The sequence below is a fragment of the Topomyia yanbarensis genome, chromosome 2, assembly GCF_030247195.1.
Source record: "Topomyia yanbarensis strain Yona2022 chromosome 2, ASM3024719v1, whole genome shotgun sequence".
In the NCBI taxonomy this organism is placed as follows: Eukaryota; Metazoa; Arthropoda; class Insecta; order Diptera; family Culicidae; genus Topomyia; species Topomyia yanbarensis.
This window is the reverse complement of record NC_080671.1, coordinates 370,756,592-370,772,316: the sequence shown is the minus strand read 5'-3', so window position 1 is coordinate 370,772,316 and position 15,725 is coordinate 370,756,592. Positions and strand designations below refer to the sequence as shown.

Here is a 15,725-nt window from a genome sequence, read left to right as displayed (position 1 = left end):
TTGTAGTAGTTGTTAAGCCTTCCAACTAAACTTAAACCTCTTGTATCTCGTAATCCTCACCCATCCGGGGCAACCGTTAAGTACTGCTTTAGTAAGGATTGTGTTCTTGCTTATTTTGTTTTGTGTTAATCGTCATGTTTTTATCCATAGCTACTTTTCCTTACTTGCTGTCAAACTTTCGCGATATATCTCCCCAGCTCAGGTCTGCTGCAAATATCGTACCCTGTTGAGACATGAACCGATCCGGGGGTGTCGACCATAAGAATTTACATCTGTTTACAACCACCTTTGCCGGGTTTCTTATCCTTCTTGGTGCTAGTCGTTCCTATTTATCTGCTAGCTGGTCCTGAGAACTTCTTGGCGGCAGTATTTCACCCTATACCGATGCCCATTTTCGCGATCCATTTCGCTGCCACTCTAACGGAATAATCATCGGCGGTAAACTTTCTCTAGCCAACGTTATCCCGATTTTTTCCAACTTCGTGTTTTTCCTCCATAACTGCCGTTGCTAGCCCGCTGACCGACATCTGCTTTCTACTCACTACTTTTGCCAATATCGAAGCTTGTCGAAACGTTAACCGATCCTTTAGAGAAGCCGTCCAACTTGACATACATCCCTTTCCAGCCACCCTCGCAAAGTTTCGTCCTTGGTTTCTTCATTGACTTGTTTCTAGAGTGACCGAACTCAAATGACATTTTATGTGTCCAAACGGTTGGAGTATATTTTTTTTCCTGAACAGGAAGATAATATATTTTTAAAAGTAATTTAAAAGGTTCATGGGGGAGGGGGGGGGGGGGTTAACCCCGTTATTCAGCAGGCATTTAAGTTTTTTTAAAAAAAATAACGAAATAGAAAATCGAAAAAGAAATATTTTGGTTATTGGCCAGGATTTTTTTTATATCGTATATTTGACACGGCTCATAGCGGTAGCTTAATGGAGCTGTGGACAATACATGTAAAAATAAAAATACAAACAAGAATTAATTAATTGGATCTCGTGCGCGCAACTTTTTATTGCGAGCGGAGACCTTCTTTCGCGAGGTCTGTTGGCAAACAGCGTCAGGGGGGTCATTTAATTCTCTCTTGTTTTTCACGTTCCGGTCGAAGCTGGCTTGGTGTCCGGGATCAGATGTTCTCCCTTGCTTCTTGCACTTATTGTTGATCAGTGTAAATCCGTCGTCATTGTTACTTCATTCGTTGCCGATGTTGCCTACAGTTGCTTTTGGGGTGCTGGATGATTCTTTTGCGGTTGTCATTATGGTCTGAACAGCTGCCACAAATTTGGCCACCGTTTGTGGTTCAGGCATTGGTATCGAAAACTCTGTTTTATTTTGGTTTGCCGTAGATGAGTTGGCAATCGGTTGAGATGCATTTTCCTCTGCATCTTCCGCGCAAGGTTGTCCATGATAAGCTGTCTGATTACAATACTTGCACGTAGGAGTTTGCCCCTCATGGGTGCATAGCGTAGTTTTCATAATTGTAGTTCCGTGAGTTTTGAGTTTTATTGCCAAGTAGGAGGGTATAGGCCTTTCAACCCGCATCCTCACTACAAAAACACCGTTAGGAGTACCCGGGAAGAAGTTTCTCCAAGTATCAGGTGTAACGGATTCTACTTCTCCGTATTGCGACATGCATTTTGCAATTGATTCAGGAGGGGTACGAGGTGATAGGTCATATGGTCGGTATTAAGTCAGACTGGACGCAAAATCTTAAAAAGTGAGATAATGATAAAGAATTTCTTCAGCTACATTCCACTTTTGCCAGAATTCTAATATGTTACAATTAGTATGAATTATGGCAAAAGTAAATTTCAAATTATAATGAAAAGGATGCTGCGATTGAAACTTTAAACTCGGTTTTCTCGAAATCAACGCGATGTCACTTGGTCCGGTCTGACTTAATACCGACCATATAACCTTACATCTATATAATCATTCTCAATATATACGGAAATCTTAATTCCAACGTTGTCACTTTCAACCACGTGTTTTAAGTCGTTCTTCAAAACAAAACGCTCGGCTTATGCTAACGTGTTAAATGATATTAACACTACATTGCGAAGATAATGATACTGAAGGTACAAGACTTCCGCAAGGCTAAGTTGCATTTTTACCTTCAGAAGGTATTCCACTTCACTACATCTCGGTCGTTTTAAACAAAATTTAAAGCCAACGACCGCAGCGTTGGGTCGGAGTAGAGCTTTTTCGTCAACTTTACTCATGATGACAAGAATTATCCGATATTTCCTTTGTTCTCGAGACAATGCACACTAGATCGAGATGCCTGTTGTTCACTTGGCTCGATTGTACGTCTGACTGCCGCAGAAGTAGAAAGTAGACTCGACCAGGAATTTGTTCTAGTTACTCCTCTGTGCGATGATTAAAAAAATCGACTTTTTCCAATATTAACTTTAACGTTGTATTCACTCAACCGACTCAGTACTTGATCTAATGCTTCTTTGCATTTTTTAAACTTGAAGCACCAATTAGAACGTCGTCTAAATAGCATCCCACTGCTTTAATATCTCGAAAAATTTGATAAATAATGCTTTAAAAAATTAATGGTGCTGTCGCTACTCCGGACGGCAACCGTAGATATTGAAACCATCCAACACTGAGTATTTATAGTTTTCGCGCACTCTGCTGTCTTTTTCTGCTAACTCCCACGTCAAAGCTTCTTCGTTCTGCTTCAGTAGATGCGTACGAATCCTACTGTCATATATTCCGAACACAAGTCTGTCCCGTAAAGCCTCTTCTAGGAAATTTCCTTATTCACACTTTTCTGCGAGGGCTTTTAATTCCACCACATATTCCGTAACTGATTGACCAGCTTTCTGATCTGCTTGATGGAACCGATAACGTTCGGACATTTTATTCACTTCCGGCCTAAAATGTCTCTTCAGAATCATAACCAATCCATCGTATATCTTCGTAGTTGGTGCCACTGGCTGTAGCAACTTCCGCAAAATAGCGTACGTATCCACTCCTAGATGCGTTAACAAGAATGGAACTTTTCTCTCGTTAGGAATATCATGAAGAAGGAAACGTTGGCGAATCCTTTCTTCGTTCACATCGAAATCGTCACCCGCGACATAATTTGCAAACGATCCGAAATTCATCGTAACTTTAGTGGTATTACTGGATACCTCCGGTTTCAACTTCTTTTTTTTTTGTCCTCACTATCAGACATACCTAACCTGTACGCAACACGTGTTCGCTTGCGTCGGACTAGCGATCACTGCTGTCGCTACTCAACCGCGCACACCGTTAACAACGTATAGGGGAAGATGGGGTAAAACGCACCCCCTAAGGAAATATGATCATAACTCAGCTATAGAACATCAATTGGGAGAATTTAAATAATGATAGCCAACATTTTCCTCTGTAATCACAATCATAACGCTTTGCAAAATATTCAAAAATATGAAAATAATTCATTCATTAAAAATTACCTTTTGAAGAATAAGCGGGGCAAAACGCACCTGTGCGGGGTTAAAATGCACCACAACAACGGGGCATAATGCTCGGCGAACAAGCAAGTAGTTTTGTTTTCTGACGGGATTTCACAAATGTGTGCATTAAGTAGCCTTGGGTTATGCAATTAGTAGGTTTTCAGAACGATTTTTCTGTTCTCGATTAAAAAACTAGCAAAATCAAAGAAGAGGGCATTTTGTCCCCGATGGAGTAATGATATAAATTCAGTAAACAGTGAATTATTTAGCTCATTTTTCATATGTAGTGCGACAGAATAATGAACAACGATATAAATAGAATTGAAATGCTCTGATATAATAGTAAAACATCTTTTATAAGAGCTGAAAATCCTTGTTGCACGAGCTACAATAATTACATGAGAAGAGCACGTTATTGTTTTTCGGTTATTTCTCAAGCTGCTATTGATGTACGGCTATCAAACTTTGACTATGTATGTTTACTGTTACGGACTTCCGTTACGGACGGCTTTTCTAGAAATTTGCAGTTGTTTTCGAAATAAGCAAGGGGTGCATTTTGCCCCGGAGGTGCGTTTTACCACATCTTCCCCTACTTCACTGTTCTGTTGCGTTTGATCCCATCCTCGTCGCCAATATTGTAATGTTCGCAGTGCCAACTAGCGGTGAAAATGCGAGTTATTAGGCTTTCCCCATGTAAATTGTTGAAAAATGCCACACAAGCATCAAGTACGTTGGTCCGGTAGTTAGACTTGTCCGATTTGGTTCAAATTTGGCATTTTAACAAAAGCACTGTTTTGAGCGACTTAGTGGAATGTTATATTAAACACTTTAACCGTTGTCTTCCGTTTTAATTCCACTATGATCTGTTCCAAATTTAATGTACATCAAATTTGGAACAGACACTCCTGATGAGATTAAGAATCGCTTCAAGGGTGGACCATTGAGGATCATATTTTTTCTTGCCACTCTAATGCTTAATGACAAGATAGTTGATCCAGCAATTTTTCACTTTCCAGCGAATCTTTAATAAAATGTGATATATGATAATTAGATGATTTATCCTTCGAGTAAGATATATCTCAATGTTACACAGGGATAAATAAGTCATTCATTCACGCTCTCTCTCTCTCTCTCTCTCTCTCTCTCTCTCTCTCTCTCTCTCTCTCTTTCTCTCTCTCTCTCTCTCTCTCTCTCTCTCGCTCTCGCTCTCGCTCTCTTTCACTCCATTCAAGATTTTTTATTTATTTTTCTGAAGGGAAAAGTTCGTTTGATTGACTTTTTCACAAGTAGGCATACATTTTTTTCTGGTTTTTTTATTTGTTTTACCTAGTTCATTTAGTCCATGTTATAGCTTGCCTATCTAGCTTCTTTTCCCCATATTTCGTTTTCTCCACAACTTTCAATGGATGCCTATATTGTCTACTTTGAAAGTAACTCCAGTAATTTCTTCTCATAACTCTTATCTTCTTGACCGCCGTTTTTCCATCTAATAACCTTAATAATTTGATTCCTGCTTTCGGTCTGTTCTTACAATATCTGAGAATTTCCTCCAAAATTTTCATTTCATACTTGCCAATATATTTTCTATTTCTCTTCATCAGCGCTGTAACTCTTAGTTCATAAGTTATAGCTGGTGATATCACTGTCGTGTATTTAAGTTGTTCTATTCCCATGTCGTTTTATATCATCTTAAAAATTCTGTGATGACCTTACTACTACTTACAGCTTGCACATCTCTTTTTAATTGTTTAAGGTCTATCTATCGTCTCTGTCAATTAAGTTTCTAAATATCTCATACTCTACACTACACTGTATTATTTTTTATCTATTTTCATTTTTTCCAGGATATTCTTGTCATCTTGTGGTCAGGGCCAGCGGATAACGTAGGTAGTATAGGTAGTAGTTGAAAATAACCGAGTGGGTAATTACCCTCTCCAAATTGTAGATCAATTCAAAAATTTGAAATCTGCAACACCTATATCTCAGGCACACATTGTACCACAAATCCATATGCACAATTGAGAAATTACACAATGGATCCAGTTTAATAACACTGTAATTTATTAAATTATTTTATTGGTATGGCCATTAATCGATTAACAAATACTTTACCTTAATACTTGTTTATCTAAGCTCTTTAGAACATTATTGAAAACTTAAGTGGAAAATGAAATTTCATATTTAGTGGAAGAATTGAACATTTCTGCTTGTTTGAGCTTGTTCATCACTGTCCTCAATGTGAAGCTACTTGTCTTGAATAAATTTTCTGGTCAGATGGCTAGATAGATCAGCTAAATAAAGCTAATAACAGCTAATGAGATAATTGATTAATTGAAATAATCGATTAGTTTAAAAGTATAGCAGAGAGCATGGATTTGTACTTGGTTTTAGAATTTTGTTACTGGTAAATGCCCTTCAATAAATTATATTTTGTCTATAGCAAATTGTAACATATGGGAGCAGGAGAGTAAGCTAGAAAGTGAGTAGATAGCTGTGATGGATTAAAATTCATTTGCGAATTATATTGCACGTCCCTGGAAAAGTTACATTTTTAGTGCCACCTTGGTCATGTACTGTACACAATCCTTTAATTTTCATATCTAGTTTTTGTTCAACAGTATCTAAGTTTCTTTACATGACTAATCAAAACTGTATTATTAAATATTTGTTTGATTTGATTTAGGGATACATAATGATACAGATATGTCTTAAAAAATAAAGTTCTATAAAAAGTCCACTATTCAGATTGGGCATATCACGTGCTTGTGGTGTAAACCAAAGAACTTCAAGAAAATACACCTTCGAAGGGTTAATCATACTGCACAAATGTTTCAAAGAGGTGCGAGAAATGTGGTGGTTTCTAGCATCATTAAGGAAAAAATGAAAGTCTATCCAAAGCGACAGATTTTATATTGAAAAATATGTTGGGTCTATACATGAACGAATATACAAAGTTGTAATCAGACATTTCTTTTTAATGTTTATTGTAATTAAAATTAGTGTGAATCTAACAAAATAGTGAAGTGTATACCAAAAAGTCTGTGTGAAGCTAACTGCAAACAAAAATCTTCGGAATATGTTTGATGACCAAAAGTCCATCGAAACCATTTTGCTTTGTGCGACGTAGCACTTGGTGTCAAGCTTTGGGATGATATGTCGAACAAAGTGGGGTAAAAGGGTATAACATGCCCCACCGCACCGGGGCAAAATGCCCCTCTTCAATTCCCAGGATTCCTGGATTATCTAAAACGTAAAAATAACATAACATAATAATAACAGTATCGTTTCATGAAATCAACGTACTAAAATAGTTGGGTATTTTTAATATGTTCAAAAACAACAATATACACTAAAGTTTCAAATGAGCTATTTTGATGTATGTTCCCACTTTTTCCACTAGCATTATAATTAATTAGAAACAGTCGGATTTGATAGAACTATTTCGAGTAGCTTACTAGAATATTATAGTTACTATCTTAGTTTTTAGCTTGGCTTAAAACTATGTGTGCATGTAGAATTATTCAAGCATTCGAAGCAGCTCATCGCCGACTAAAACGCCCCGCCCATTGCACAGTGGCACGACTTAGACCAAAGGTGGACTAAAGCCAAAACTTTGCCATATCGGCTCAAATAGGGAGGTTTTATGTAATTTTGGTACGCTGAATTCGTTTTTGATATTAAAACATATTAAAAATAAACATTTACTATTCATTAGGGTGTCTCAAAAATATAAATTGTATCGAAATTGTTCTTAAATTTTTTTGTATATTTCGCATGTCGTATGTCAAATCGTTTTTGATATCAGCACTTGTAAAAAAAACCTTCATTATACATTAGAGTGGCTTAAAATAATTATTTTGTTGTGAAGCTTCAATTTTTTTTAAAGGAATTCTTGTATGCTGAATTCCCATTTTGGTTATATAAATAGAAATTAGCTTTACTACCTATTAGGGTGGCTCAAAAGTAAGTATAATGATTTTTCAATAGTAATTGTGGTACGCTGAATTTATTTTTCACATAGAAACGAATTGATTTACATCTCATTATGGTGCTTTAGAAATGATTATTTAGTTTTTACGGATTAAATAAGATGTGTTGGACTAATCTTGGAAAGTTTATTTCATTAGTGGGTTACTTGATATGAAAACTACATTTTCTTTAATTTTCAAAGCAAAGATTTTGAGCATATTAGTGGAATGTTACATTCACTAATCAACAAGATGTTCAACGATTTTTTTTCGCAGGTGTGTTTAAGTTACTTAGATTACTTATTTTATATCTTAAATAAAAATAAATCCAAAGCCCTTTTTTCGCGTAGTCATTTATAAATGGTCTTATTTTATTTGGATAATATCGCTTACCCTTGAGAAATATCAGTATTATACAAAATGGTCTTACCAAATGACTAGAAATCAACTGTGTTCTCTCAATCCCTTTACCATCTAAAAAACTATAATTTCCACTCGGTTCCTCACTCTTGATCACTAGTAAAACCCTCGTTGATCATGCTTTCAATGCTATCTGAAAATTGTGGATGCACTCGTGTCATTATTCTAGCTATAAAGTGATTATTAAAACTCAATATCAGTAATAACCATGCGTCCATTCACAGTTTCTTTGAATTTTGACTGCTTATCGCAAGTTTTCGCAAAACTACCGTAGACTTATTTTAAAGAGAAAATTAAAAGCTTTCGAATGAGTATAATGAAATTGCGGATATTCACGGGCGTCGTCGTTATTATCGCATTAGAATTTCGAATTCATTTAAAATTCATAACAAACAGTTATATAAACAATAACTAAACCAACTAGTGACTTATTTTTGGCGATTTTGCGACATAATTTCATCACACGGATAATTTTGGTGAAGTAATGCAATGTATAAAATCAACTGTTTCTTTGAAAAACGAAAATAACGGGATGTAGTTTCTATGGTCAAATCTTGTGCATTGTTGTGAGGCATACTCACCGATTGCTGTGGGGCATACCATCCTCTTGTTGTGGGGCATATTACACTGTAACCAGGGGCATTTTGCCCTGGGTGAAAGAAAGAACTAGAATTCAGGCATCTTTGAAAAATGTTTAATAATACTTGTATCAGGATGTTTTTATTATAAAATGAAACAGGTACTAATTTCTAACTAATATAACAATAAATTAGAGTAGTTGGTGCAAAGATCATAGTGTCGAATGTTGAAATATAGCTATTTTTACTTAAGGGGGCCTATTAGACCTGTTTATCCTAGTGCATTCGGTTTGAAATAATAAAGAAAAGTGAGTACGGGTCGTTTTCAAATATAGTAGTAAAATAATTGAACGCAATTAAATACATTGTAACTCGATTGCATATGAAACAGAAAAAAAAATTCGGCTGGAATTGTACTAAACATTTTACGAGTATAATTATAATAATTTCTTTGTCAACCTGTTTAAAGCCAGGTATGAGCTACTCAAATAAACTTACCTAATGGGTATTGACATTGACGGTATCGATTTTTCGCAGCTAACTGTGTGACACTTGTGTTTCACGCCTTTCTAGGCTCACCAAGCCGTTCGAAATACGCATCACAATCGAATAATGAAACTTAAGATCTGCCAGTGACAGCTCTGTTGAGAGTGTATAGCTCTTTATGAGTTTGATAAGACCGATTTTTATGGCTATCATTGCATACTTGATACCTATACAGTTTCTAATGCCCCCACTGAAGCTCAGATATGCGTATGGGTGCCGCTTTGCACAGTTCTCCGCAGAAAAATTTTCCGGATCAAATTGCTCCGACTTTTCACCCCAGACTTCCTTATTCCGATTGATCTTGATTACCGGAATCCCAATCTGAGCGTTCACTGGAATTATGAAGTCGCCAACTTGAAATTCTTTCTCGCATAAGCGTGCAACCGCTGGAACAATAGGGAACAGACGGATCGCCTCCTTGATAACCATTTCCAAATAGGCAAGTTTCGATAAATCATCATAATCGATGTAAGAGCCTGGAACCGTATTGATAACTTCCTGGAAGAGGCGTTCTTGTACGTCTGGATGCATTGCTAGCATGAGCACGGTTATAGCCACAGCGGCCGACGTCGTATCGTTGCTGGCAAATATGAAGGTGTCCAAGTTTTGAATCACACCATCCTCGTCCAAAATTCCTGTTTTGTTGGCAATATCTTCCAATTTATCGATGAAAAGCTGAGGACGACGGGCGTTGGTCTCATCTCGCTCGGCAGTTGTCGCTGATTTTGAACTCTTCTGTCTGGCCTCTTTACGCATTGAAAACACCTAAAGGAAGAATAGCGGATATTTAGTATGCGTCAACCTTAGATATTGTAAAGATACCCTTTTCGATACTCCTTGGAACATATCACGGCGGTTCATCTCTTCCCGGTAGCTAGATGTTAGCTTGTAGATAAAATCTGGATATAACCAGACCTTCAAAATGCGATTCATTACGAGTGTGAACATTCTGTAATAAACGAAATACATAGAACGATAATATATACATTAATGAGGTATTATCACCAATAACAGACGTTCATCTCGAGGGATAAAATTGTGTGAAAATAAGGACCTACATAAAGGCAACTGGAATATCAGCTTCAGGTGCGCTACTGTCGTCATTTTGTTTAGGGGTGAGTTTTAATGTGGTATAAATAGGTATAGCAGAACACGCGGTTTGCTAATGTTGGAAATCACACTCCAGAAGCACAATGGGTCGACCCCATAGCGTACATACGATTCAATGGGAGCTGAACGAACGGTAAGACGAAGGTGACTCAATTTATCTTGATATCACTCACACCAAAATTAGTCTTATGAATACTAAAATGCCATCATAGCCCCACCTGTATACGACATTGGGTGAGTTTAGCTGAATTGACAACTGATAGCATAGAGATTTCAAAATGGCTGACCAAGTTATGCAACTAGTCGGGATATGCTAGTATGGCATTGATGTTTTAACGAGTATAACATAAAGATGCTCTTTTAAATCTATTAAGAAGGGCTCCTCACTGATTCACGAATTACTCGGCCTACAATTGATGGATTGCGTATAAGTTGGCACCAACAGCTTTGTAGTTAAGAATCAATCTAATAACACTAATTCCCTGAAAACGATAAAAATCTCGTGTTTGATCGAAACGAAAACTCGATTCGAGTGCCCCAATTGTCGCCAATCCAATGCGGCTAATAGAAACATGGTGAAAATAGGCTCATTACCCTATGTTCAAATGTGTACATAAGTATTATAAACTTATGTCTGTTCTCTGTGGTATTATGTTTATTATGTTGTTAGATTCTCGAAAAGGGCTATAATATTAAAATGAGTAATATATGGCTAGACCGATTTGCCCAAACTTAGTCTCAAATAAAAGGTTCAACCTTCACACCGGCTGCCATTGAATTTTGTGTCGATCTGAAGTCCGGTTCCGGAGTTACGGGTTTAAGAGTGCGACCATACAGAAATTTCCCATATAAACTGGTGCCACTAAGATATCAGAATGATGCAAAACTTTTTAAAATGCATGCAAAATTTATATTATCGATATTTGATGCAATCTCGAATAAAATGGACAAAGATTGACTTTTGGATTTTGGCACATTTTTGCCTTTCTCATACAGAAAGATTACACAATTCGTCAACCTATTTTTTTCGACTGATAGGGTTTTTGGAGCTTTACAGAGCTAGCTACAGAAGTGCACGGAGAGGGGTCCCCTCCCTTCGCTAAATCCCCCTTCCATTTAAATCCCTCTTAGATCACCCCTATTACACATCCACATTATCTTTATACCACCACTATATTACAAGGCATACCAAATTAAGCTGGGGAGTGGTTCTTTCGTGGGTTTTTCACCCTCTTCACTCACCTAATCCCGCATGTCAACATTTGTTAACAGAAAGACAACATTGAACTAAAGCTGATTAGGATAACAAAGTATGATATTTTATTTTGTTTCAAGTGTGTTACCGTCGACACGTAGCTCATCAGGTTCGTGGCTGGCAAGTCCTTGTGTATTTGTGCAAAGTGTACTAAGGATGTAACAATTATATTGAAACAATGAAACAATGAAACAATGAAATAATGAAACAATGAAACAATGAAACAATGAAACAATGAAACAATGAAACAATGAAACAATGAAACAATGAAACAATGAAACAATGAAACAATGAAACAATGAAACAATGAAACAATGAAACAATGAAACAATGAAACAATGAAACAATGAAACAATGAAACAATGAAACAATGAAACAATGAAACAATGAAACAATGAAACAATGAAACAATGAAACAATGAAACAATGAAACAATGAAACAATGAAACAATGAAACAATGAAACAATGAAACAATGAAACAATGAAACAATGAAACAATGAAACAATGAAACAATGAAACAATGAAACAATGAAACAATGAAACAATGAAACAATGAAATAATGAAACAATGAAACAATGAAACAATGAAACAATGAAACAATGAAACAATGAAACAATGAAACAATGAAACAATGAAACAATGAAACAATGAAATAATGAAACAATGAAACAATGAAACAATGAAACAATGAAACAATGAAACAATGAAACTAGGAAACTAGGAAACTAGGAAACTAGGAAACTAGGAAACTAGGAAACTAGGAAACTAGGAAACTAGGAAACTAGGAAACTAGGAAACTAGGAAACTAGGAAACTAGGAAACTAGGAAACTAGGAAACTAGGAAACTAGGAAACTAGGAAACTAGGAAACTAGGAAACTAGGAAACTAGGAAACTAGGAAACTAGGAAACTAGGAAACTAGGAAACTAGGAAACTAGGAAACTAGGAAACTAGGAAACTAGGAAACTAGGAAACTAGGAAACTAGGAAACTAGGAAACTAGGAAACTAGGAAACTAGGAAACTAGGAAACTAGGAAACTAGGAAACTAGGAAACTAGGAAACTAGGAAACTAGGAAACTAGGATAGGAAACTAGGAAACTAGGAAACTAGGAAACTAGGAAACTAGGAAACTAGGAAACTAGGAAACTAGGAAACTAGGAAACTAGGAAACTAGGAAACTAGGAAACTAGGAAACTAGGAAACTAGGAAACTAGGAAACTAGGAAACTAGGAAACTAGGAAACTAGGAAACTAGGAAACTAGGAAACTAGGAAACTAGGAAACTAGGAAACTAGGAAACTAGGAAACTAGGAAACTAGGAAACTAGAAACTAGGAAACTAGGAAACTAGGAAACTAGGAAACTAGGAAACTAGGAAACTAGGAAACTAGGAAACTAGGAAACTAGGAAACTAGGAAACTAGGAAACTAGGAAACTAGGGAAACTAGGAAACTAGGAAACTAGGAAACTAGGAAACTAGGAAACTAGGAAACTAGGAAACTAGGAAACTAGGAAACTAGGAAACTAGGAAACTAGGAAACTAGGAAACTAGGAAACTAGGAAACTAGGAAACTAGGAAAACTAGGAAACTAGGAAAACTAGGAAACTAGGAAACTAGGAAACTAGGAAACTAGGAAACTAGGAAACTAGGAAACTAGGAAACTAGGAAACTAGGAAACTAGGAAACTAGGAAACTAGGAAACTAGGAAACTAGGAAACTAGGAAACTAGGAAACTAGGAAACTAGGAAACTAGGAAACTAGGAAACTAGGAAACTAGGAAACTAGGAAACTAGGAAACTAGGAAACTAGGAAACTAGGAAACTAGGAAACTAGGAAACTAGGAAACTAGGAAACTAGGAAACTAGGAAACTAGGAAACTAGGAAACTAGGAAACTAGGAAACTAGGAAACTAGGAAACTAGGAAACTAGGAAACTAGGAAACTAGGAAACTAGGAAACTAGGGAAACTAGGAAACTAGGAAACTAGGAAACTAGGAAACTAGGAAACTAGGAAACTAGGAAACTAGGAAACTAGGAAACTAGGAAACTAGGAAACTAGGAAACTAGGAAATAGGAACCTAGGAAACTAGGAAACTAGGAAACTAGGAAACTAGGAAACTAGGAAACTAGGAAACTAGGAAACTAGGAAACTAGGAAACTAGGAAACTAGGAAACTAGGAAACTAGGAAACTAGGAAACTAGGAAACTAGGAAACTAGGAAACTAGGAAACTAGGAAAACTAGGAAACTAGGAAACTAGGAAACTAGGAAACTAGGAAACTAGGAAACTAGGAAACTAGGAAACTAGGAAACTAGGAAACTAGGAAACTAGGAAACTAGGAAACTAGGAAACTAGGAAACTAGGAAACTAGGAAACTAGGAAACTAGGAAACTAGGAAACTAGGAAACTAGGAAACTAGGAAACTAGGAAACTAGGAAACTAGGAAACTAGGAAACTAGGAAACTAGGAAACTAGGAAGCTAGGAAACTAGGAAACTAGGAAACTAGGAAACTAGGAAGCTAGGAAGCTAGGAAACTAGGAAACTAGGAAACTAGGAAACTAGGAAACTAGGAAACTAGGAAACTAGGAAACTAGGAAGCTAGGAAGCTAGGAAACTAGGAAACTAGGAAACTAGGAAACTAGGAAACTAGGAAACTAGGAAACTATGAAACTAGGAAACTATGAAACTATGAAACTATGAAACTATGAAACTATGAAACAATGAAACAATGAAACAATGCAACAATGCAACAATGAGTACCCCAATTGAAATATATTCTCATCGACAATGCAATTGAAAATGAATGGAAAATGTTTGAGCGACTGGGCTGTATAAATGAATGATACGTAGGAAATCTGTGATTTGAGCAAACAAGTTTAAACAAACCGGTTTCCAATTAGCGGCTCTGACTGTCAGGACTGATCAGGGGATACATGAATTAGATTGAACTTAATAAAGAACATCTGCAATGGTTTATCAAATGAAAGTATGTGTTTGGTTACATTTTGTTTATTTAAACATTGATCGTCATCATGCAGAACGTATTTTCGACCGTGATCGGTTATCCGATCAAAATGAAATAACAGAATTATAACATATTATTATTTTCGTAACAAGTTGTGTTATAAATCAGGACTCGTTAGTAGTTGAAATTTCATAAAAAGGCAAGAAGTGCCAACGGCAGGCATGGTTGGAATATATCATTCCTGGTACAATAATCTGATCGGATACTCACTGTTCAGCGTTCTTCAAGTAGCGTTTCTTGTAATTACTGTCATCGTCCATATCCAATCCCAACGAATTTATCGCACTTGTCGCGAGCATATATTCACTCGCCTGATATAAGATATCGAATGGTTTCTCTCCCACCATACACTCCAAATTCTTCACAAGTAAATCAGCTTTTTCGTTAAATGTGGGCACAAAGCTTTTCAAGGCAGGAACAGCAAACGAAGGATTGAGCTGCTTCCGAAGTTTTCTCCACAGGTCCGGCGCGGCGTTGAACACCCCCTTCTCAAGTCCGACAAAGTGGTATACACTTGCTCGTTTGATGCAGTCCTGTGAGTTCAGAACGATAGCTAAATGCTCCGGTTGATCTATGACAACAAAGAGAAATGGCCCGAGCCATGCCCGCAACGGTGTCGTTAAGTTGTGCAAGTGTTTAATCAAATAGTCCAATATTTCCGAAGGGTCTCTTCGGAAGGCTACGTGGATGCTACCGATCAATGGTAAATCAAACGGTCCTGGAAGTTTGGCAGCTAATTCGTACAATCGTCTGCGCGACCGCCGGAATCGAATGTAGTAAGAAAAGGCCACAACCGTGAACAATGTGAACAAAATAGCGAACATGGTTCTTTTACGGCACACGTCTGATAGCAGATAGTATTTGTAAAACTGTGAGGTGCTTCTGAAAAAAGCAGAAACAATTCAATGATTTTATAACCTCTCGTACCAGTGCAACTGAGAAACCGGCGGTTATGGGAGATTTATTTTTATCATTGAAAATCTTTTGCTTTAAATGGATATTTATCGAAGGTACATCTTCCAGTTCTCAACTCTAATTAACCTTAACACAAGTTTTGCGAACGCAACTGAATAATGACACTCGTCATATTTTAGACGCGCACTGAGGAGAATATAGCGAGTGATATTGTTTAACTTTAGCGAAAGCAGCAAAGTGTACACCGGGGCAAGTTAAAATGCGTGTGTTGGATAAGTAAGTCTGAACCTGCATCAGAAAAGAGAATTAACCGTTATTAATATTTTCCAGTTCTTATCGAGGCAAGGGTTCAATGGCACGATCGAAAGTTTAAAACAGCTCAACAAGCGCCTTTATTTACTTTTCGTCGTTTGCAAAATAAAAAACAACGTGATTTGGACCGTTAGATTTGATG

The 15,725-nt window shown here is 36.8% G+C and overlaps 1 protein-coding gene across 3 annotated transcripts in view; it reads right to left on the bottom strand.

Moving 5' to 3' along the window:
- Positions 1-6,706: 6,706 nt before the first annotated feature.
- LOC131684515 (cytochrome P450 4C1-like) overlaps positions 6,707-15,725 on the bottom strand; it is a 54,330-nt gene continuing 45,311 nt past the window's right edge. Inside the window, exons 2-4 of one of the 3 annotated variants that reach the window (XM_058967469.1) lie at positions 9,787-9,913; positions 8,917-9,729; positions 6,707-8,489 (exon numbers count right to left, since the gene is read on the bottom strand). In XM_058967469.1, the coding sequence (XP_058823452.1) occupies positions 8,956-9,729; positions 9,787-9,913 (901 nt within the window). In that variant the 3' untranslated portion in view covers positions 6,707-8,489; positions 8,917-8,955. Of the gene's footprint in view, positions 8,490-8,827; positions 9,730-9,786; positions 9,914-14,566; positions 15,281-15,725 lie in introns of those variants that run through there. The other 2 variants (XM_058967468.1, XM_058967467.1) reach the window with 2 other exon arrangements.